Genomic DNA, 24,235 nt, shown 5'->3' on the forward strand with positions numbered 1-24,235 from the left:
ATATCGTAATAAAAAACTGAAAAACGTACCTTTGCTATAATAAATGTTACGATTGCAGAATATATGTAATCTTCGGCCACCATGTCGACAATTGTAAAGAGCATGACTTCAAAAATAACTATAGTAACTTCTTGGCCACGAAATAAAATATTATCAAATGAGTAACCATTATCTACAAAAGAATGACTTTTTAAATTAGTTGCGTATAGTTTATCACAATGTACATTTTGCATATCCTAAATAATGATTTCTTGATACTATTATTCATTTAAATCATTAAAATCAAACATGATCTATAAATTTTTTTCAGAATTTTTCCAACAAAATCAAAGAATGATAAATAACAAATGTACTAAAATATAAATATCCTAATAACTTTAATAAAGTCCAAGTTATGCTAAGCATTCATATTGCATCACATATTTAAATATTGGATCTATTTTTAAAATATTCAATTTATAAGAGCAACAGTGAAATTCATTATTATATTAATTTATTTCTTATAGAATAAATTTATCTTAAATAAATAAATAATGCAATTAAATTGATATGTTATAACTCAGAATTCATATTTACCATTGTAAAAACATCCCCTGTCTGTATTTTCAATGAATTCTACATCTAAGAGACTTTCCAGAAATAATTTGTCCTTGATGACGTAATCCAAGTCTTTAAATGCCTATATTAAGAAATTTTAAACATTTTAAATAGCAAACTTGTACTGTTATTTTTGAAATGAAAAAAATTTCAAATAATTTTACATGTTCTATGAATCCAGAGAGGAACTTCTTCACCATATGATAAATATTAGCGACTTTATCGATATCGGCCCTGGAAAGTCGACCGCCAGCTATAAATGACAAAGAATGTTAAAATATCTTTTGTAATAATTAATATAATTTTGATAAATTGTACTTGCCTCCTTGCATCCTATCAGCTGCTTGACTATACTGAAATTAAGATAAAAATATATTAATATTTAATTATTATCATTTTTAAGTGTTAATGTTATACATGACAGACCGAATTTAATGGAAGAAGCAAATGTTCGTATTGTTCTCTAACAAGAGCAGGCAAAAACATCTGAAATGTTTGTTGTTCTGTATTTGGTAATAATCCACGATGTCCACATAGATCTTCCTGCAATTGTGTCAATGAAAATTTCATTAAAAATTAAGTATCTTCTTTATGCATATATACATATAATAATTATTTATATTTAAATACTAGCATCACGTTGCTGTGGCTCAAAATGTATCTATTATAAATGTATAACACTTCCCCCGTAGAGGAATTTCAAAAAATCCCTTCTTAGTGTACATTCTCTTGACGTACCCTATTAAAATGCAATCAAAACACAACAAACCACATCTAAAATAGTATAATAGAAGCCCAGTTCTTCACGGTAAGCCTTAATTTTGTCCCTCTCCCCTGCGGGGGGGAATTTCGACATCTATATTATATAAAAACACGCATGTATTCCTATGCAACATTGTGTCAAAATTTCAAAGCAATTGGTGAAGAACTTTCGGAGATTAGCTATTAGGAACAAACAAACACTTAAATTTTTATTTATATAGGTTTATAATATAAAAACCAAATATTGCTCAAAGTAGCAGTAAAAATGAAAATTTAAAAATATGTGATAGGTCTGAAATTAAAAGAATGACTTTTTCTTTATATTTTATAGACTAGAAGTATCAAAATGTAATGTAATTTAAAATATTAATTATTTTTCAACATTAGTTAAATTTAACAGCCTTTAAAATTAACCCTGTGTTTTTTGATTTGGAAGGACATCCCAGATTTTCTTGAATTTATGCATTAATTTGTATAAAAACATTTATTTACAGTATTGACCTGAAATAAATAACATTCACTCAATAGCCAAAGATCTGAACAAACTGCTTTCTGAATCCATCTCTTAACTGATGCATTAAATACTTAGCTACTTTTCAAATATGTCTGATATATTGAAAAATTATTATCTTATATTTTTAGATTAAGCTACTTTATATTAGCGAGGTAGAGGCAGAAGTTTTAAACACGTAAACGTGTATGTCAGACGTCCAGTGCCACTTTCCTGTAAGCCTAAAAGTTTGACAAGTGGTGTTTGGAATGTCAGTGGAATCATGCTCGACATTCCAAACACCATTGTCAAACTTCTAGGCTTAGAGGAAAGCAGTGCTGAATGTCCGACGTACACGTTTACGCGTAATGATGTAAACTTTTCAGCAAATTGATTAATGAATTCTTTATAGCAACTGCAACTCTGTGAACAGATTTTAAAATAAAGTATCATGTTATTATGATAAGTTTAATGATAATTTTACAAATGCCATATGCAATTACAAAACCATGTCACAACTCCATTTTAACTTTCAAACCTTTAATTGATTCAGTAATGTAGCAATTCACATTTTAAGGAGATGCTCAAAAGTATTATTTGTTAGACAATGAAGAATATATGTTTTTGGTATTTCTGTTACTAATTAAATTTACACTTTTGAACATCTCTAATACAAACTCTCACACACTGTAAAAAGTGTCGCACACTATCAAGGCTGCTGCTGCATACACTCCTGGTTGAGAGTGCCATCGCTCTACATTATTCTACAGAAAAAATTTTTTATACTTTTCCCCAAACTTTAAGGAATTAGTATTATTCTTTCTGCTTAACTTGGTTGGAAAGGGAGTGTAATCTGATAACTAGATTTTTTCGTATAAACATTGTGAGAAAATTTTCTAAGCTGTGCTTTCTTTTCTACGGGGCTCAAGCCTGGAAAGCCATCCCCATTCCTATATATTAAATTAGTTCATTGATATTATTCTAAAATTTGACAAATAAAGAATGACCTATTGATTATCAATACAACAGTATCATTGTTTGATTTTGTTCGTTTAGTTCATTACATTGAAACCAATCCTTTATATCTGTACTGTACAGTACATTATGTGATTTCTGGTAAAAATTCTGAACTTATATAAAGATTTTCTGTGATGCTAGCAATTTTCATAACTAATAGAAAAATGTATTCAGATTATAAATAAAGAATTATTAGTATTATTTTTTGTTTTTTTTTTTTGAATGAATCTCTTTGTAAATATGTCAAATTTTCAATATAATTCTAAATACTATGATTTTCTAAGAAGTAATTAAAAAATTAAAATTCTATCATCATTAATTAAGAAAACAAAAATTGGAATAATAATAAGTATTTTTTCAAATAGTGTTTTTATTTTTTGTTCTTCCAACTTTCAAAAATATAGTATTTGACAATTTCTGGATACATGAAAGGTACTATAATTTTATTTTAGAATATACAGTTGTATCTAATATATAAATAGGATTCAGCAGTCCTTTTGAATAAAGTTGATTCTGTGGATTTTTATTTTTTTCAAATGAATTTATACATTTTAAGAAAAGTCTAGCCACTAAGAGATATAAACTGTGTTATATAATGGATAATGTCTTAAAATTTAAACTGAAGCATTATGAAGAATATCAGACGATAATATTTTGAATTTTGTTTTCATTTTTTATACATTAAAATTACTCAGTTAATCAGAAATCTTAACATATTGACGGTTATAGTTATTTGATAAATTCTTATATGGTTTTTTTGTTTTATATAAAATATATTTCTATATTAGGATTATTTAATTCTTGAAACAATTTTAAAAAGCTGATGTTATAAGAAGTTAAAACTTAGACAATAATTGATGTAATATAATTTTGAAGTGAGTACATACCTCTTCTCTTCTCAAGAGATCATGCATTTCTCTCATGTTAACATCTGCTCGACCGTGGGCAGAATGGCCATGAATATAGTAACCAAATTGCCTTGCTGACATAACAAAGACACTGATCTATAAATCATAAGATTGTTGAAAATGTTAAGTTAATTAACAGAAACAAAATTTAAATACTTACATTACTAACTGAGCAAAGGTCAACAAATTCTTGGAGTTTGTCTTGAAAAAAACGTTCATATATCAATTTGCGTAAGAAAATCTGAAAATTAATTTTTTATGTAATAAATATAATTAAATTTAAACAATAATTTATTTTATTTAAATATACCTGAACTGTTGCCAAAATGATATAAGTACACGATCCCACCGAGAACCTGCATATAAAACTGTATGGAACATTGATATGTACATTTTCTGATGAGAAATTGGTCAAAGGATCAGCATGTGCAAAATTTTCAAAACCAATTCCCTGTGGAATATAAAAAATTTAATATTTGTAAACAAATTTTATTATTTATGTACTTAAAAAGGTAATTTAATACCTTAAGAAAAAATAAAACAGCCATAAGATGAAAACCCAACTGGACTCTTCTTAGGCACTGTATTTCACACCATTCTTTAGCAACAAAATAAGTTCTCCAAATACTAACAGCTGGCGAGTCCAAATTCTTTTCACCATTTATTTTATCTTTTTTTGTATTTAATGCAGCACTGACTTCTCCAGTACCTCTTTCATTCGATTTCGGAGATGTTAGTTTTGTTGTCAAGCCATGCACTTGAGGTCTTTCCCAATCAATAAAAAATATATCAACTGTACACTGAACTGATAAAATATGGATTAGCTGCAAAAACTGATGGAACAACATAATTAAAATTTTATAGTGTATAAAATTAAACTAAATAAATTATTTAATTACACTAATTTTATAATGTTATATTTAATAATAAAATCCTACACATTTATTATAGATATAGTAAGACCCCGCTCGCTTAACGCTGATTCGATATAATGCGGTCTGCTCGTAGCCTTAAAATAAGCTCAAAATTTACGCTGATTTAAATTATCATGGCATTTCATTGATTCATATATAATACGATTATTTATGAACATGAACCAATCAGAAAAAGGTGCACTTTCTTTAAATCTATGTTTAGTGCAATTTTGGAAAAAACATAACATCATAGATGCCATAGGCAATATCAACTTTGCTTGGCAAGAATTAACTGATAAATGCATGAACGAAGTGTGGAAGAAGTTATGGCTGAAGGTATTCAAGAATTCTCAATGAGAAGAGCCTATCACTGTATCATTAGGTTGACCAAAGTCAACTTAATCGATACAGCAGGACTAGGAGATGTAGACGAGTAGGATATTGAGGAGTTACCGCAGGTTTCTGGTGAGAGTCTTACCAATGACGATCTTCAAGAATTGGCAGAACAAGGAATTCATGTAGAACTGGAAAATAGAGATTCTGAAAACAAAAAACCCAAAAAATTTCTCTACAGATTTCCTTAGTAAAAGTTTGGTAATTATAACTGAAATTGTCAATCAAATTGTAACAAATCATTCAGATTTTGAAAGGAGTGCAAAAAGCAAAACGAAGCATTTTGGATGCAATCTTCTGCTACCGACGTTTGCTTAAGGAAAGAAAAAAGCGACAAATGAAACTTCACCACTTTACCGCAAAAAAACAAGAATTTCAGAAAAGTCAGGACCTTCATCACAAAAAATGAACTTTAGATTTCTGTGTGCATATGTTTGTGTTATTTAACATATATTATTATACAGATTAATATAAAAATAACTTGAAATTAAAGTAAAATTTGTTTATTTTTGGTCACGTGTTCCCCTATCCCTATTTACTTTATATTAAAATGACCTCATTTAATGCTGTTTCGTTTAGTGCTTTGTTGTCTAGGAACACATCCCTCGTGTTAAGCAGGGTTTTACTGTATATTGTTTTGATACATATTAATTACAAACTATTCATAAGGTTGTTTAATTACATATTAACGCCTTAAGCCCTTAGCCCGAGTTCTCTCGGGCTAAGGGCTGATCTATTTACAGGGTTCTTACTCAAATTTTTGTTTTAAATTCCATGACTTTCCCTGACCAACTTTGTACAAATTCCCTGATCCTCACATCCCTTACAGTACAGCACATTGACAAAATAAAACAGCATTTGACTTATAAACGTTGCGAAAAGTTCACTGAGTTCAGCGTTATATCCACGTTTGCTTGTCGCAATTACTTTCGACGAACCTTACTGTCGTCGTCTTCAGGCGAGTTCGTAAATTTGCCGAAAAACTTTAAAAAGAAACAAAAGCGATGCAGAATGGAATGCATAAAGCTTTTTCCAAAGCCGTTACGAACGTAAATCAAAAATTCAAAAAACATTCTAAAGTCGATCGAGCATCTAGCTCCACGACTAGCGAGGCCGCGCATGCGCAGACCCGCGCTTACGCTAATCGTATATTAGATAACGCTAAAGTGCGTTTAAACGCTTGAATAACGTGACCCAAATATTGGGCAGCTCAAGAGTGGGAGTGTTGCATGCTTCTAACGTGGTGGTAAGGAGGGATTCCCAGATGAAAACTGTTTTTCTATCATTGCAGCACTTGAGCATATGCGCTTGCGACCATAGCGGATTGAAACCCTGTTTGAGAGCCCTTTTTGCTAGCTCTGTGGTGTGCCTACCCCTCACCACATCGTCCTGGTGCTCGGCGAGGCGGCTGACAAGCATTCTGGTGGTGGCCCCGATATATCGTGTGCTTATTCCCGTTGCTAGATTTTCCAGTGGAACAGCATAGACCCCTGATTTCTCGAGCGTGGAGAGCTTGTCTCTGTCGTTACACAGAAGCTTGCGCAAGTTTGGAAGTGGAGCTAATGGCAGTACCAGGTTGCGCTTCCTAAATATTCTGCAGATACGTATAGAGAGGGGTCCGAGGTATGGCAACGATGCTTGCATCACCGAAACCTCCCTCTTGCTGCTTAGCGTGGTGCTTGGAAACAATGATTTCTTTACCCTACTGAGCACATGTGTAAATTTTGCACGCGAGAAGCCAGCCGTGCGTACTGCCAAACTGATGTTATCTAACTCGATATTGGCCAGCTCCTGTGTAGAGGAAAGCAAAAATGCCCTTCTTATGAGGGAGGCGATGGCTGCGTTGACATATCGAGAAGGCTGAAAGGCCTCTGCTGGGATGATATACGGAGCTATGTTGGCCTTGTGGTGTACCGAAAACTGTAGACCTTCCGGGGACTTACGTATACGCAGGTCTAAGAACGTAATTGCATCGTCGTTCTCTTTCTCCCAGGTAAAATTAATAGAAGGGTATACGCTTGAGAGATGTTGCTTAAAGGTAAGAAAAGCCTCCTCTGTGTCATCCCATGCTACTAAGATGTCGTCTACATAGCGTAGATACAAGCATGGGTAACGGATAGCAAGTGGGGAATCAAACATTCTATGCTCTATCTCTCTCATGACGAGTTCCGCTAAGAATGCAGATAAAGGGAAACCCATGGGGACCCCTTGCTTTTGTAAATAAATTCTCTGGTTGAAACGGAAGTAGTTATGCTCAGTGACAAAAACGAGCGCATCTCGTAAGTCAAGTACCTGCTGGATGCTGAAGTCGTTTTTTAATAGGAGAGAGTTAGCCAGCATTACGGCCTCAAAGGTGGGTACAGAAGGGTATAAAGAAACTACATCTAACTTGTAGAAGGTATAGGTGTCGTGTGGTAGAGCTCCGATGCTTGACGCGATGGTGGACTTGGTGATAACCGAGGAGGGAGTGACGTGTGGGGAATCCGGAACTATGGTGCAGAGAAATTTAGCGAGCGCTTTCTCTAAATAGTAGGTGGGATGAGACCGCTTATTTACTAGCGGGCGTAGCGGCCAATTTGCTTTATGAGTTTTTGGTTGGAAGAACAACCTAGGACACGCAATGTTGGGGGGAGGGTCGAGAGGCCCAGTTAGGGTTGTGGAAACTCCTGGTGGTGCGACGATTCTTCTTGCTTTCCGTAGTGTCACTGGAGTGGGGTCCTCGCTCAATTCTGATGAGTGTGACTGCGTTAGAAATTCGTTGGCTCTGGTGAGAAAGTCACTTTCTCTGCACAGGACAAACCTCTTGTCCTTGTCGGAGATGAGAAGTCTCAGGCTGGCTCTGTCGAGAAAACGCTCCACCGCTCGATGATCCACGACCCGTTGAATTTACCAGAGCTTTGCTTTGCCGTAGCAAGAGTCGAGAGTACAGACAGCTCCATTTGTGGGCATGCAGCATCCGTTTGGCAGGACTTAAGCGCTGCTAATGAGGCCGGGATCAACCGGGAAAGGTTGTTGCTGGAGGGAGGAATGTACTTAGGTCCCCGCTGTAGAACTCTGTGCACATCGTTGGGCACGTTTACATCTGTATAGTTGTAATATGGGGTACTCGTCTCCACCTTGTTCTGCTTGCGTGCCGAACGTTCTAACCATAGGAGCTTGCTGCTTAATTTCTTCTCTAACATCTGGGCGGAGTAAGAAGCTATGCTGTGGAGTTTACCCACCTGCTCGTAGAGTAAAGTTGGATGACACACCTTGGTGAACTGAAGGTGCGCTGTGTAGAGGTTGAGCTCTGTTTCTGCGAGACACTTCCGTTTACTCCTGATCAACTTTACGAGTAGAGATCTTTCCACATTCAGAAGGTACCGCCGAAGGCACGGTGGAAAGGCCGTACTTTAGGGAGATAGACTTAGGTAGCATTTGACTTACTGTGCACATATGTTATTGCTTCTTGAACTTTTTAATTAGTTGTTTTTCAAATTAACAATTATGTATTTTTTTATATTTGCCAAATTATTAAAACTAAAAATAAAATGCTTTATTAAATTAAAGTAGTTTATTCTGTTGTTAATCCATAACCATAAATCTATGTGGCTTTGAAAAAAAGAAAAAAGCAATTTATTTATTTTTCATTAACAAATCCTGTGTAATCCATGTACAAGCGTATATATTTATTAAATTTATCCCTTAATAAATTTCCTGAACTTTATAAAATATTAATAAACTGGAAAAAAATCAGAAATTGTTTTGTTATGAAATCAAAATTATTAAAATAATAAATAATTTTAATTTAAATAGTATTATTTACCATTTTTTGTACTTTAAATTTTTGGGAAAATTTTGTGTATGGGAGAAATTTCGGGTCTTGAAAACATTCTGCATCACTTTTTATAAAATGTATTGCACCATATTACTTCTTGCTGCCTGCAGACAGCTACACTTAGTCAAGCATATTATCAGGAAAAAAAAATCAAGACAGATAAAGAGCAAATTCCCTGACTTTCCATGACTTCTTCTGAACACTAATGAAAACCCCTGACTTTTCCTGATTTTTCTTGACTTTCCAAGTGTATAGGAACTCCTTCTTGTGTTTATGATAATAAACACAAGAATTTTTAATGTGTTTACTCAGTTAATTTAGTCATGCATAAATTATCAAATAATTTAATTATTTAAAAAATCTTACCTTCATAATAAATGCAAAAATAAGATAAATTTTTATTTTTCTTTCTTGTTCTACTGTTGGTAAAAACAAATGAAATACATCTTGTTTCTGAAAATACATAATTTCATAAAACAATTATTTAAAGCTATATAAAAAAATTACCTAATTTATACAATTTATACTTTACTTTAAATAGTATCATCCAATTAAGTGAACAGGCAATCATTACGATGAAGAATATAGTTGAAAGATTTCCACAAGCAAAAATAAGTAATTTGCCCAAAGCCTAAAATAAACATTTTTAAAATTTGTAAATTTTTATATTATTATTATTGACAAATGCATTAATATAATTTTAACTTACAGCTAAGTCAATTACTTCTCTTCCTGATCTTCTAGACCATCCCCATGTTTGAATAGCTGACCATAAAATACTGAATCCACTCAAGACACCAATAGCTATCTAATTTTAAATACTTTAAAATATTTTTACATAAAAAATAATATTAAAAAGTTTGTTACAAGTCTTACAGATATATCTTCAAATATCTTCGTTTGATCCATTGAATAATTAACAGCAAAAATAGTCTGAAATTAAAATATTAGTTTTAAAATAACATAATTATTATTTAAAAAACATATATACATATATGTTTGCATATTAATAGTGATTTTATTTAATACTAACAGGAACCGGTTCATTTTTGTAATAATCATCTGATGTTAATTCTGCATATTCAATTGTCAGCAGGGGTGGAAGAATAGTTCCAACCTTTCCATCCTTTTGTGATTTGATACTTTAAAGAAAATTTTGATTGATTAATTAAACTAAATAATTAATAAATAAAAACAAATGATACATTCAGATTCTTATCAGGCTACAATGTGGCTAATTAATTAATATAATATGAAGCAATTTGGACTAGAAATACTTGGTTAAGCCACCATCTCAAATTAATTTAATTCTAATTTATTGAATTTAACACATTTCTAATTGTCAAATTTAACATGAGATGGTATATGGCCTATTTCTAGTCTATATTGCCTGATATTGTATTAATTAGCCACATTGTAACCTGATAAGAATCTGGCTGTATCATTTGATTGATAACATTTATTGGATTAGATTTTACTTTTTATTATAATAAATAAGATTAAAGATAATCTTAACTTACTCTAATGTTATATGAGAAGCATATCTGAAAACTTTTGCAATTTTTTTCTTCTTTTGAGTTATGACTTGTGCACTTTCCACTCCAGATAATGGATCTTGTAAAAAAAACCGTCTTACCAGCTGCCATTTAGAAACATCTGGATCTAAAAGATGAATTTAATTAAATAAATATATGCTGAATAAATGTCAAGTAAAAACAAAATAAACATAAATTACCTTTATTTACAGGATTGTCCTCATTTCTGTAGTTTAAAATACGTACTGGTACAGGATATATTAAATTATGTTCTAATGATTCATTTGCAGCTAAAACTATGATATGTTAAGTACACCATAATAGAATATGTATAAAATAGATTTTTGTATAAAATACAAATAAAATAACTAAACTTAAAATTGGTCACACAACTGAATTAAATTTATTATTTTGAATCCTTCAGCAAGCATTTTCTTGTAAACATACTATCATTGAAAATAAATCAGTGTAAAGTTTTCTGAATATCCATGTAACGTTTTATCTATTAAATTCATCAATTTATGTCATTCAATTACATCTATAAAGTATATTAAAAATCTTGATATCATAGAAATTACTGATAATTACAATTACCATAATTTTAAAAGCAAAAAACACACCAATCACACATACTCTAGCACACAAATTTTAATGTAAATGCAAGTATTTTCGGCCATACTTATGGGTCTTCCTCAGGTAAGAGAACCATTCTATAAATCAAATAAATTACAAAACTTTCAAAAATGGAACATTCCATACATGTTCTGATGCAGGTTAAAATTTTTAAAAATTTTAACCTGCATTTGTGTTTATATTAAAATTTGTGTGATGGAGTATGTATGATTGGTGTATTTTTGCTTTTGATCCAGCTTTTGTTTGGCTAACTTCTGGATATTGAGATGAAGTAGGTTATCTGAAGATTTTAACTTGTAATTTTACAAATTCATTTAACAGCCTTTCCTTTGTCTAAACTTACCAAAAACAACTTTCAAAAAAATGTGAAAAAGCCTTTGTGTACTGCACACATTAATCACCTATCATTAAACTGTATCTCAACACAACCAAAGCCACATATACCTAGTACACATTGCCTTTAATTCTTTCCCTTTTATTATCTGTAAACCAATTTATGCTTTAATTGATATTATTAGACAATCCTATTTGAACTTGTATCGTAGGCTGATAAATTTTTGGTAATTCGACCCTCTGTATAATAACTCTCGACTATTCGAATTCAACTGTTAATTTTATTATATGTTAGTTCTTTGTAGCAAATAATAGCTGCAATTGACTCTTAGTTCATGTACAATTTTTTTAAAACTTTTATATGTAGTACAGCAATCATTCCTGCCAGGTTACTCTTAAAAAGCATGAAGTCTATTATAGATATTATTGACATTAAAAATCTTTTTTTATGTAATTTTTCTAGAAATTATTAGCATTTATTATTATTGTATTTTACACAGCAAATACACTGATGCCTAGCGCTATGGCAGACAGCAACATAACTAGGGGAGCAAAGATGGACACTGATGTTAGGGGCACCAAAATGAACCTGTAGAATTGAAAACCATCAAACTTGCTGGATAGTGCATTGATAATTCGTGTAAAGAATAAGTGCTGTTTAAATGAATGAAATTGTATTGTAAGAAACAGGAAAACATTTAAGAAAATTTACTGAAAGAATTTAAAAATAGCGATTTAAAAGTCTGTTCCAAAAATTTTGAAAAGAATATATGGAAAATGTAACATCTACTGAGACCTGAAATGCTAAAATGTAATGGCATACAGGATTATGTTATATTAAAGGTGTTTTAATTTGAAATTGTGTGATTATCTTCCCTCGGTACAAGTCCCAGTTCACAAGAACGTCTAAAATGGACAAAAGCATGATATATAAGTAATTAAGGACAAGAAGTACATATCAAAAAAAAAACCGTAAAGTTTTTTGTAATTGATGTTGAATCTGGGCCACCAGATATGACAGGACACCAAAATTGTTCAGCATGGCTCTGATGCCAGACCAAAACTACAGAAAATAGTTTTATGTGCTGTTTGTATATGTATTGTAAATGAACACAATAACTTAATTAACTGAAATGTTAAAATATTTTATTCTCAACAATGTAAATAAAGAACAAATTCAGCATAAATGAAATATATGCAGGTTAATTTAAGATCATTTAATAAAGCCATTAAGATTTTAAATAACTATTATTTGTACTCAGCATGTAGATTATATCATATCAGAAAAATCATCATCACTAATGAGTTTAATTACTTTCTTACTCAAAATGATTTAACATTTTAGCATAATACAATCAAAATTAACTAAAACTTATATGAAATGAATTATCATTTAGTTTTAGTTTTAAATTAAATTTGATATTTCTTTTATAATATATTTGCAATAAACTTTTTCGAATTTGTTCAAAATTGAAATAATAGATTTATTGGCATGTGTATATCTCAGAAAATATAATAAAATGTGTCTGTTTTACTTCACAATGAAGTGATGATTCAAGACATCAGACTATCAGAAAGAAAGAAGTGGGAAAAGAATATGACAGAACAATTGCATGGAATATAACAGAAAATGAATGGGCTAAATAATGCACTATATAAATCATGAAATAGTGTAAAGAATATTTGCAAAGTTAATGTCTTGAATGGAGAAAGTGTCAAACGAATGTTTGGTGTAATATCAATATAAACTAAAATTCACACTAAAATATAAGTTATTAAATAAAAAGACTGTTGTAAAGGATATTGGCAAACTGAAGATCAGTTTTAATGTAAAAAACAAAAAGCAAATGATTATGTAAGCTGTGCATCATGCCAACAGAAGAGAGGTGGAAATCCAAAATACATATTAGCAAACAAATGTATAAAAGATATAGTACCGGATAAAGTGGATATGTCAAGAGTCTGATGTTTTAAATCATCACTTGACTTTAAATTACTGGAAATTAGACTTAATATGAAAATTATCACCTTTAATTGTCCAGCACAAATGTTTTAACAAAAATAAAAACGTTTTCGATCGTTTTCAACGGTCATCTTCAGTTACAACTCAAATTAAAAAAAGAACGATAAAATAGAATTAAATACGAAAATAATATAAATGCGCATGCGCAACTATAAATATATCGCGCATGATGCCTAATATACAGAATAAATGAATAAAATTATGTAAACAAAAATACGTGGCCGCATCTCTTGTATGTTGTTATTGTTTATCTTTATAAAACGATTTCCATGCGGTTGATAAAGAATCCGCGTCTCTATGATTGATACATCCCGTTTTTTCTTGGGCTTTATATATTTCTAGCTTTTCTAGATGTTTGATTGTATGTCTATTGTTCGTCGGCTTGATGACGGAAGCTTGGTCCCACAATACCTCAATATCTTGTTGCTTGGCGTATGAAGCTAGAACCGTACTGTCCAGATTCTTATTAATCGAGTACTGGTGTTCTTTGATTCTTTGCTCTAAGTGCCGTAAAGTAGCTCCCACATAAACAATATCCGAATTAAATCGTTGGTCCTTTATTGGTATGGAGTAAACCCCCGTTAAAGAGTTCCGATCTTCTCTCTTCTTGTCATTCCTTAACAATTTGTAAACTGTCGGATTACGTTGGTAAACGATACGTATATTATTGGCCTTAGCAATTTCGTTTATCATTTTGTTCAAGAAGGGATAATAATTGATTACCATCTTCTGTTTACCGTTATCCGCGGGAGAGTGATTACTTCGATTCTGGAACGTTGTGATAAGTTTTTCTACTATATTTCTCTGGTAACCTTGTTGTGTTGCTATTTCGAGTATGTAATCCAATTCTTTATAGGTATCACATATGTTTGTGCAATTTGAGTTGTAACTGAAGATGACCGTTGAAAACAATCGAAAACGTTTTTATTTTTGTTAAAACATTTGTGCTGGACAATTAAAGGTGATAATTTTCATATTAAGTCTAATTTCCAGTAATTTAAAGTTGGTTTCTACACAATTATGGCAACGCCGGCCAAATCTTATAGAAGAATAGTACTCAAGTTATGCAAGACGAGAGCAAAGTATGAATTTCTCTCTCAATGCCGCATTAATAAAGCGTTTCCAATGTCTATTTATCGGATACGCCTTCCTATGGGCTGCGAATCGTTATTACCAAAGCTCAAAATCCTATGCCTCAACAAAGCCATTAGATCTACAAGAAGAAAAGCTTATGGTTTGTTACATAAACTTATAGATGTAGAAAATGATCTATATGCACGAGATCTGGAGATGTTAAAAGACTTCAATGAAAGAACAATCGGCTTGGCTCATAGTTATGAAAGTAATTTAAAAAGAGTATACATAAAGAAGCTTAAATGGTTATTCAAGTGCCAAAACATTAAACCGGCACGAAAAGATACCTCGCACATCACTACGTGGGACAACATCGTGCCTCCTACATGTATTTTATCGGCTTTAAAATTTGGCCCGCTCTTTGCTCCTGGCCCCTCACCGAGTCCGGAGAATCTTATTCCTGATATTGAATTCATCATCAAAGGCATGAATAGCACCGAACAGGACTATAACCGCTGGAAAACACGTTTCCGTGTAGCTCATGAAAGAAGGGTTAATTTTAATACTAGGCAATTCTTGGCAACCATAAGCAAAGCGCGCCAATGGTTGCAAAGTAATAATGTGGTACTCATGAAAGCAGATAAATCGAAAGGAATAGTACTTACCAAACGGGATACGTATAACAAGAAAATACTAGAATACATCGAGAACACTGATTGCCAGCTAGCACCCTGCAACTACTTGGAGTCATCACAACGGAGAGTCAAAAGATTCACAGCAACCCCATTAGCACGCCTGTTGAATATGCAGAAAGCCACAGTCCTTGCTCCAAAGGCACCAAGAATATTTGCATTTGGGAAAACTCATAAACCGGGTTGCCAAATACGACCAGTTATAGAAAAATGTAATTCTCCGACGTTTCGCATCGAAAAGCAATTAGTAAGATTTATTCGTTCTAAAGAACAAAATCACCCTTTTACTATCACCAACTCGCTACAATTGATAGAGAAGCTCAAAAACATTGCTCTAAAGGATGATGAGTACATGACTGTTATGGATTACGAATCGTTATATCCCTCCATAAAATTACCCCCATGTTTCTGTGCGTTAAGGGATTTCCTTTTTAAAAACATCGAGAATTCATACAAATACCATCAACACATCCTGGAGCTGTCTGATTTAATATGTTATACATCCTTCTTTCAATTTGAAGGGAGAGTTTTCCTGCAAGGTAGAGGAGTGCCAATGGGCAGTCCAATGTCGGCTATACTATGCGATTTGGTGTTACGACAACTCGAAAATACTATTCTTCCCGGATTCCAAAATGATATTATTCTATACACTAGATACATAGACGATATATTCATTCTATGGAATAATAAGCACAACACTCAACGATTCCTAAATGATATCAATGATAACCCTTATATATATCTTGGCCGGCGTAGCCATGAAGTGCAAATAATTAAACCATGATAACCCTTATGGTTTAACTTTACAACTGGACCAGGAGAGCTATAATAATGTTCATTTCCTCGATATTAATATCACCTGCGGGGAAGGGGAAATCAAGACGAACATTTACCGGAAACCGGGTCTAAATACTATCATCATCCCGAATCAATCGGTGGATCCCAGGCATATTAAGTATGCGGCGTTCCGATCTTGGATCAAGCGTGCCTATACTCATTGCACAAACATATGTGATACCTATAAAGAATTGGATTACATACTCGAAATAGCAACACAACAAGGTTACCAGAGAAATATAGTAGAAAAACTTATCACAACGTTCCAGAATCGAAGTAATCACTCTCCCGCGGATAACGGTAAACAGAAGATGGTAATCAATTATTATCCCTTCTTGAACAAAATGATAAACGAAATTGCTAAGGCCAATAATATACGTATCGTTTACCAACGTAATCCGACAGTTTACAAATTGTTAAGGAATGACAAGAAGAGAGAAGATCGGAACTCTTTAATGGGGGTTTACTCCATACCAATAAAGGACCAACGATTTAATTCGGATATTGTTTATGTGGGAGCTACTTTACGGCACTTAGAGCAAAGAATCAAAGAACACCAGTACTCGATTAATAAGAATCTGGACAGTACGGTTCTAGCTTCATACGCCAAGCAACAAGATATTGAGGTATTGTGGGACCAAGCTTCCGTCATCAAGCCAACGAACAATAGACATACAATCAAACATCTAGAAAAGCTAGAAATATATAAAGCCCAAGAAAAAACGGGATGTATCAATCATAGAGACGCGGATTCTTTATCAACCGCATGGAAATCGTTTTATAAAGATAAACAATAACAACATACAAGAGATGCGGCCACGTATTTTTGTTTACATAATTTTATTCATTTATTCTGTATATTAGGCATCATGCGCGATATATTTATAGTTGCGCATGCGCATTTATATTATTTTCGTATTTAATTCTATTTTATCGTTCTTTTTTTAATTTGAGTTGTAACTGAAGATGACCGTTGAAAACGATCGAAAACGTTTTTATTTTTGTTAAAACATTTGTACTGGACAATTAAAGGTGATAATTTTCATATCATCACTTGACTGTGAAATAAAACAGAAACTAAAAATTAAGACACAGTTTCAACAAAAAGAAAGATAATAAAATGTATTTGAGTATAAATGTACAATAATTTTGGATGTAAAAAGTAGTTTAAAACAGTATTAATTAATTCTAATTAAATGCAAATTCTATTACATATTAAAGGATACGTAATTCATAAAAAAATAAATTAGCATTGTTCCAAAGATCTTGTGTTCTCATTTTACACTAAAATATATAAAAATTAAATTTCAAATAACTAAACAAGGTAAATTTAAAAATAGTATTTGAGCAAATTGTACTTAAAAACTAAAATTATTGATTATTTTAACTTACACTGATATGAAAAGCTGTCCCAAAAGTTAACATTGGTTCTTGTCTACTTCCAGGAATTCCACAAAACTAGAGAGACAAATAATTATAAACTTAAGCATAATTTTTAAAAAATCAAACTTTTACATTGATATAAGAATAAAAAAATATGACTTTAATTATTCTTGCTTCTATTAATCATTATTAATTATAAAATCTAATCTTAAATTTCTAAATTATTGTAATCAGCATGTAAATAATCTGCTAACTATATTTGATTATTCATCAACTTATTCTAATAGTTAATAACTTTTTAAACTAATTTAAATTGATTAATTGAATTTAGAAGAAAGTAATAAAGAAAAAATTTTGAATAAGGCTTGAATTTCTAATTCTCACAAATCAAATGAAAATATTACTGATTATGCTATCTGAATACTTTCATCAGATCCTTTACTAGATCTAAAACTTAATTTTGGATAAATATATTATAAACTACTTATGTTATTTCTCTTCTTCTAATCCTATATTTTAGTTTATTAATTAATATATTTTGTTTAATAATTATATTAATATTGTTATTAAAATTTAGCATTAGTTAAGAATATGATAAATTAAAATGAATTTAAACTGTTTTTGCTAATGACATAGACGTTTTATAAATTTGTCATAAATATGTTTTTTAATTTTTCAATATTAGCTCTATCAAATTCAAGAAAATTTTAAAACAAAATTTGATAAACAAATATTCAAATAAACATAATTAACAGAAACTTTACAGGCTAAAATAATTAAATATTATATACAGTGAAACCCTGGTTAACGACCTTAATCTGTTCTGCAACTCCGTTCATTAACTGAAGCAATTTTTCCCATAGAAATTAATGGAAATACAATTTATTCGTTCTAGCCTCCGAAATTTTTGTAACTTTATTTGTAAAATACAGTAGGTTTTCTTTGATGAAAATGTAAGAAAATGTAGAATCTATCATTACAGTAACAAACATGTAAACTTTATTTAATAAAATAGCATTGTACAGTACATACCTTTGTTTGTTGTAGTTGGTGGCAGACAAGTGGAGATATACAAGCTTAATGCTTAGAAGAGAAATCCCCCTCCAAAAAAATAAAGGGTAGCACCATCGAGAGATTCTTTGAGTCAAGGTCTCTTTTGGTATGGAACAAGAAATTAATCTTAAGTTGATTGTCTTACTCTTTTAATCAAAATTTTTCTCAAATGCAATAGGGCATTGTTGTTTTCTATTGCCACGATCACTTTTTCTTGGATGCCATATTGATTAAATATATAAATCACGAAAACGAAAAAAGAAGTTTAGCACAAACACTCAGAAAAGCAATGCTTAACTCACGCATGCCTAACAGCAACTAAAATTTGACACAAAAAACCGTTACGTCTGTTATCCGAGACAAAATTTTTACAAAATAAAAGTTTGTTAACCGATTTGGTTGTTAACCAGGGCATTCGTTAACTGGGGTTCCACTGTATTTGATTATAAAATTAATAATGAATTGTAATAAAAATTTAGAGAACTTGGCACAATGTTGATAAGTAAATAAATTAAACTGTTGCTTTTTTTCAAATAGCTGAAGCTGGTTAAATATTTGACTGAAAATGTTTGTTTATTTTATTAAAATATTATCTATATGAAGTAAACCATGGTTTTATTTATTTAACAATAATTGTGTTAAAAATAGTAGTAAAATTTGAAGCAATATGATATTAAAAAATATAATGTGGAGAAACTATTCATTATTTAAAACTTTTGTTCTGATTGAAAGAAATTTGTGTTTAATTTTAAAAAATGTCCAGAAGGAATTGGTATTCAAATTAAAATTCAACTGTGTTAGAATGCCAAATTATGTCATTCTGGAATGTCATTATTCTGTCTGATCAATTAAGTTCTTTTTTTGAGTTTAATGAACTAGTAATTTGTTTTGTATGTGTTAAAATAAAAGTTTGTTTCACATTGGCATTTTGTTATAAGTTGATTCCAACATTGAAAGTTACAAGATTTTTTTACACTTAAACTAACCATTTATAATGTAGGAAATTACAAAACTTTCATTCATATCTTAATATTGGTGTTGAACAGAAAATACCGTATTTACTCGAATATAAGATGATCTCGCATATAGGATGAGGTGTGACTTTAAAGATCAAAATAAAGAAAATTAGATTTATTAATACAATTCTAATTTTATATCAAATGCACGTAAATGCACTCATTGTCCCACAAAAATTACTGGCATTTTAAACTTTAAGGAAAAATCTTGTAAAATCGACAACATAATTTGTTCATGTAAAGCTGGACAATCCAGAAGCTTTTTTGCCTATTCTTAACAGTTGAATCCACTCTCTGTCGATTACACTTATGCATTTCTCCGAATTCTGATTTCTGAATAATCATCTATTTTCACCTAGGAATAAATTTAAACTTATATCAGGATCCTGTGTGATTTTGGAATTCAATTCAAAAGCTTTGCTCTTCCTATTGCTATTCATCTTTAGTCTTGACAATACGCAAGAACGATTGAAATGACTCAGATAAAAGTATTTTATCTGAGTCATTTCAATATCTTGCTAGAAGATAACTTTTAAAAAATTACTATCAACATTGTTTCGAAGTGCATGCACGGTGCACAAACCGTCGATCGTTTCATTTAAAAATCTGTTGGAAGGTTTCCACGTGGCATAATTCGAATGACGGTTTTCTCCAAAAGGAAAATATATTTAAAGTTCAATGTACGGCTTATATTTATTACTACAAAGCCTGAAGAAGAGCCCAGATGGGGCTATGAAAACGTTAGCAACCCTAATATCAACCACTCCGGTTATCTGGTTTTTACGTAAGTGTGTTTTTTGTAAAATACTTTTTTTTTCAAACACCACAGGATGAGCATCCGGTAAAAGATGCAAATACAAGGTTCACAAAAATTATTGCAAAAAAACAAAGAATCCGTCACACGTGCGTATAGGACGACCTAGGTTTTTGAAGCAGTAAAAAATGAATAAAAACCTTGTCTTATATGCGAGTAAATACGGTAGTTTTTTATATTTTGTACTAGCATTTTAGCCCATTGATTTTTTTCATCAAGGTTTTTATAATAAAAAATTTCTCTATGTATCCTGTTTTCGTACATATGCATATGAAAGTGTTTGTTATTTTTTTAATTTCAATTATTGAATGCAAAGACAAAAAAAAAAAAAAGTTTAGAATAGAACTAAAAATGAATACCAACCACATCATACCATAACACCACATTGAAATATGAAGTATAACTTTTTTCCTCTTGGACTCTGCCCTGTGGATACTAAGATAATCTTTTCTCCAGGCCCACTGTGTGTTCTGTTATGCCTACAATAGGATGGCTGGGTGGTGAGGGATGGAGCCTGCCATATCCAGGAGAGACAACCATGAAAAATTTCTGAAGTTCTTTGCCTACCCAGATTTAATTCCAGGTCCCCAGAACACTATGTAAACTGCCATCTTAATCACCATGACTATTCAGTCAGCCAGACAACAACTTAAACAATGTTCTCTCACCTGATAGTCTGCTATTTTCCTGTGTGATGGAATGGGATGGGATGCCCATGTTTATAATATTCTGTATAATGAAGCTATTTTTTAATTTGTCTGCATTTCAATTTAATTTTATATTCATATTATATTCTATATATATGATTTGTAAGTGTAATTATAAATTCAAATGTAAAATTAGGAATTATAATTAAAAACTGTCAGGGGGTAGCAATGAACAGTTTAATGAGTTTAAAATGTTGGATTGATAACTAATGATTGCAGCATGGATTGATAACTAATGAAAAATGGACAATTCACTTAAGTATAATCATTTGATTTTTGCTTCAGAAGAAATCATTTTACATGATACAAAAGTTACACAGAAAACAGACTTTACAGTGGGAATATGCAGTTAAATCAGATAATATTGAATAAGGAATTTGAGTAAAGATAGAAATCCTTTTAATACTGAAAAAACAACTTTTTTACTTTAAACATAAGCAAGGAAAATTACATATCTTTTTAAATATGTTAGTTTTAAAAACTTGATTAAAAATGTGAGCAATAGATGACACTGGGATCAATGTTCTCAATTTGTTTTATACATGCATATAAAATTGTGATGTTAAACTATCTTGATTCCATTTATATTATTATTTTTTAAACATCCTATATATTATTTAAATATAATAATAATAAGCCTTTACCTTTAGAACATTTTCTGTTATAGATTCATACATTAAAAACTGTCCATCCAATGTATATTTTGCTACTATAAAATGAAGTTTGTTTGGCTGAAAAATTTCATATAAAAAGATAAGATTTGAAATAAATATTTTAAATCTTTATATATATAAAAAAACTTACACCAAAAGAAGGATTTGGACTAAATTCAAAAGGAATATTTGTTTTTGATAATTCAACCTTGGCATCAGTTTTGTAATAAATCCACGGAGAACGAGCAGGCCTAGAATAAAAATAAAATTAAATATATCTGATTTTATAATCATAAATTTTCATCTTATTATATCACTTCTCTTAAAACATTACCAGAAACATACTTTAATGATGTTACAGTCTTAAAAAACAAAAATTGTACAAGTGCTTATGGGATTTCATTTTTAGAATGATACTGTTATGGCAACTGTTTTAAGAATATAACTCCATTAAAGTATGTTAATGTTTTAGATTAAATGGAGTATTAAAACATTTTCACTTTCTTTTTTCCAATTTTAATTAATTTCCAATGTACTTACCACTGATTTAGATGAAAGTTTCCATTATATGTAAAACTTAAATATTCTGAACAAGCATCACTTTTGCCACTATGATAATTATCCATATTATATAATAACAGCACACACATATTAGCAAGACACTGACAAGCTGTTACATTTTTACCTGACTATAAAAAATATTTATTACTAAAGATTCATTAATTAATACACATAATTTTAATTTTATTTTATTATTAAAAGTTTTTATGTTTAATAAAATCATTTTAAAAATATCAAAATGGTAATATCATATTATAAAAAATATTAATCATTACTCCATTTCAATCATTATTTATTATATATATAAATATAAAAATAACTCTCTATTAACTTAGGTAAAGTGTATTAATTCTAACATGCCAAATTTAAATCATTTGAAAAAGTTATTAATCCATGTTAAAAAGCAATGCAAACCTAAAGATAAACAACTTGAGTTAAAATTTTGTAAATTTTCTTGTATTTGTACAACATTAACAAGCTATTACTTATTGTGACATTGTCACAATGATATCAATTTTAGTAGTTTTTCCTGTATATCATACTTTTCCTGTTAACAATAGAGTCATGTCGGTCATCTATCTAACTCTGTTCAGGAGAACATTTTTGAATTCAAATAACATGACTTCCAGTCGCTTCCTGCTGCCCCTATCTAAAGTTTCTCAACTTTCAACTATCTCATTCTGTTCTCAAGATTAAAGAAAGACAGACAGACAGTTGGACAGATGCCAGTGGTAATTTATAGGTCTCCAATATTTAAAAATTGCAACCCAATTATATATTCATTTTTCATTAAAAGTGTAAAATAATTTGCAACTGAATAAAAGATTAAAAGCATAATTAACTTGAACTAATAATAAAAATTAAATACAGATAAATATACTATGAAATTTCACTATGTCAGGTGGCTACTAAATCAAGAGTTGATTTTTTAATATACTATTAAAAAATCAAAAAATTAAAAAGTTTATTCATTTAAATAACTACGTTAAGTATTAAAAATTATACTATTTCACTTAATAAAGTAATGATTAATCATTAAGAGGTTTAAATCATACTAACTTTGCAATTAACAACTACTGCTTGAAAATGTTGAACAAAGAAATTTGACTGTACTGATAGACCATTCTGAAATAATTAAAATTTTTAAATTTATTATTTAAAAAAAATCAATTTTATACATTAAATTTTTTAGTTAATACCTGATATCTTATAGTAGTTTGAGAAGGATTATTAGTGATTAGTTCCTTTTTTGCTATACAAGATCCTCCTGTTAAGACACGCTAAAACAAACAGAATTAAATACTGAACTCCTGATCATAACATTTTAATTAGATGTATTTTTATAATTTGAAAAATGGAAACTATATTTTCAACTAATGTAAAGAATTATTGTAAGAAAAATGTGTCCAAACATTAATTTAATTAATAAAATATACTTTAGTAGAATAACTGTCAATAGGATGAAATTGTTTGTAAACGGTCAAATTCATTTATAGAATTAGATCAAAATTTCTAACTTGTTTATAAATAATAAAATAAAATTGTTTAGTTTTAAATGTAAGCATATTATAAAAAGAAGCAATTGAATTATATATAGATAAGAAGTAAATACAACTATCAAGAAATTCAAAACTTTAATTTATTTAAACAGTGCACCACACATTTTTATTACTTTTGATAATGACATCTTTAAGCAATACCATTGAAACTATAATAAAATTAATTTAAAATAAAATAATTCAATGGCATCAAGAACATTCTATAAATGTTCTGTATGTACAAGTAAATATAAATGTTTATATTCATTCCATATATTTGGTTACAGTTAAAGTAGGATTTTTAAATCAAAAACTGTAATATGCAAGAAAAATTTTGATAAAATAAATATATTAATTTCTTTATAAATTTTTGAGTATCTTTTTGAATATTATAACAGTTAATTTATTATTCAATTTAAGAAATATATTGTGTCTTTTGTATAATGATTATTGTAATTTATTGTTTAATATTATTTAATAAATTG

The 24,235-nt window shown here is 30.2% G+C and overlaps 1 protein-coding gene across 1 annotated transcript in view; it reads right to left on the bottom strand.

Annotated features, from left to right (window-relative positions):
* The window catches only part of LOC136977038 (meckelin), a 43,525-nt gene that overhangs the window by 539 nt on the left and 18,751 nt on the right, over positions 1-24,235 (bottom strand). Inside the window, exons 6-28 of the mRNA XM_067272470.1 lie at positions 23,412-23,492; positions 23,272-23,337; positions 22,192-22,340; positions 21,803-21,902; positions 21,643-21,729; positions 17,418-17,483; positions 17,252-17,309; positions 10,634-10,729; positions 10,419-10,560; positions 9,932-10,040; positions 9,775-9,831; positions 9,608-9,706; positions 9,431-9,529; positions 9,265-9,351; positions 4,299-4,607; positions 4,085-4,225; positions 3,935-4,015; positions 3,754-3,870; positions 1,024-1,140; positions 920-950; positions 762-850; positions 577-679; positions 30-172 (exon numbers count right to left, since the gene is read on the bottom strand). Coding sequence (XP_067128571.1) covers positions 30-172; positions 577-679; positions 762-850; positions 920-950; positions 1,024-1,140; positions 3,754-3,870; positions 3,935-4,015; positions 4,085-4,225; positions 4,299-4,607; positions 9,265-9,351; positions 9,431-9,529; positions 9,608-9,706; positions 9,775-9,831; positions 9,932-10,040; positions 10,419-10,560; positions 10,634-10,729; positions 17,252-17,309; positions 17,418-17,483; positions 21,643-21,729; positions 21,803-21,902; positions 22,192-22,340; positions 23,272-23,337; positions 23,412-23,492 — 2,427 coding nt within the window. The remainder of the gene's footprint in view (positions 1-29; positions 173-576; positions 680-761; positions 851-919; positions 951-1,023; positions 1,141-3,753; positions 3,871-3,934; positions 4,016-4,084; positions 4,226-4,298; positions 4,608-9,264; positions 9,352-9,430; positions 9,530-9,607; positions 9,707-9,774; positions 9,832-9,931; positions 10,041-10,418; positions 10,561-10,633; positions 10,730-17,251; positions 17,310-17,417; positions 17,484-21,642; positions 21,730-21,802; positions 21,903-22,191; positions 22,341-23,271; positions 23,338-23,411; positions 23,493-24,235) is intronic.

Source organism: Centruroides vittatus, unplaced genomic scaffold (assembly GCF_030686945.1).
Source record: "Centruroides vittatus isolate TY-2023 unplaced genomic scaffold, ASM3068694v2 contig_439, whole genome shotgun sequence".
Classification (NCBI taxonomy): domain Eukaryota; kingdom Metazoa; phylum Arthropoda; class Arachnida; order Scorpiones; family Buthidae; genus Centruroides; species Centruroides vittatus.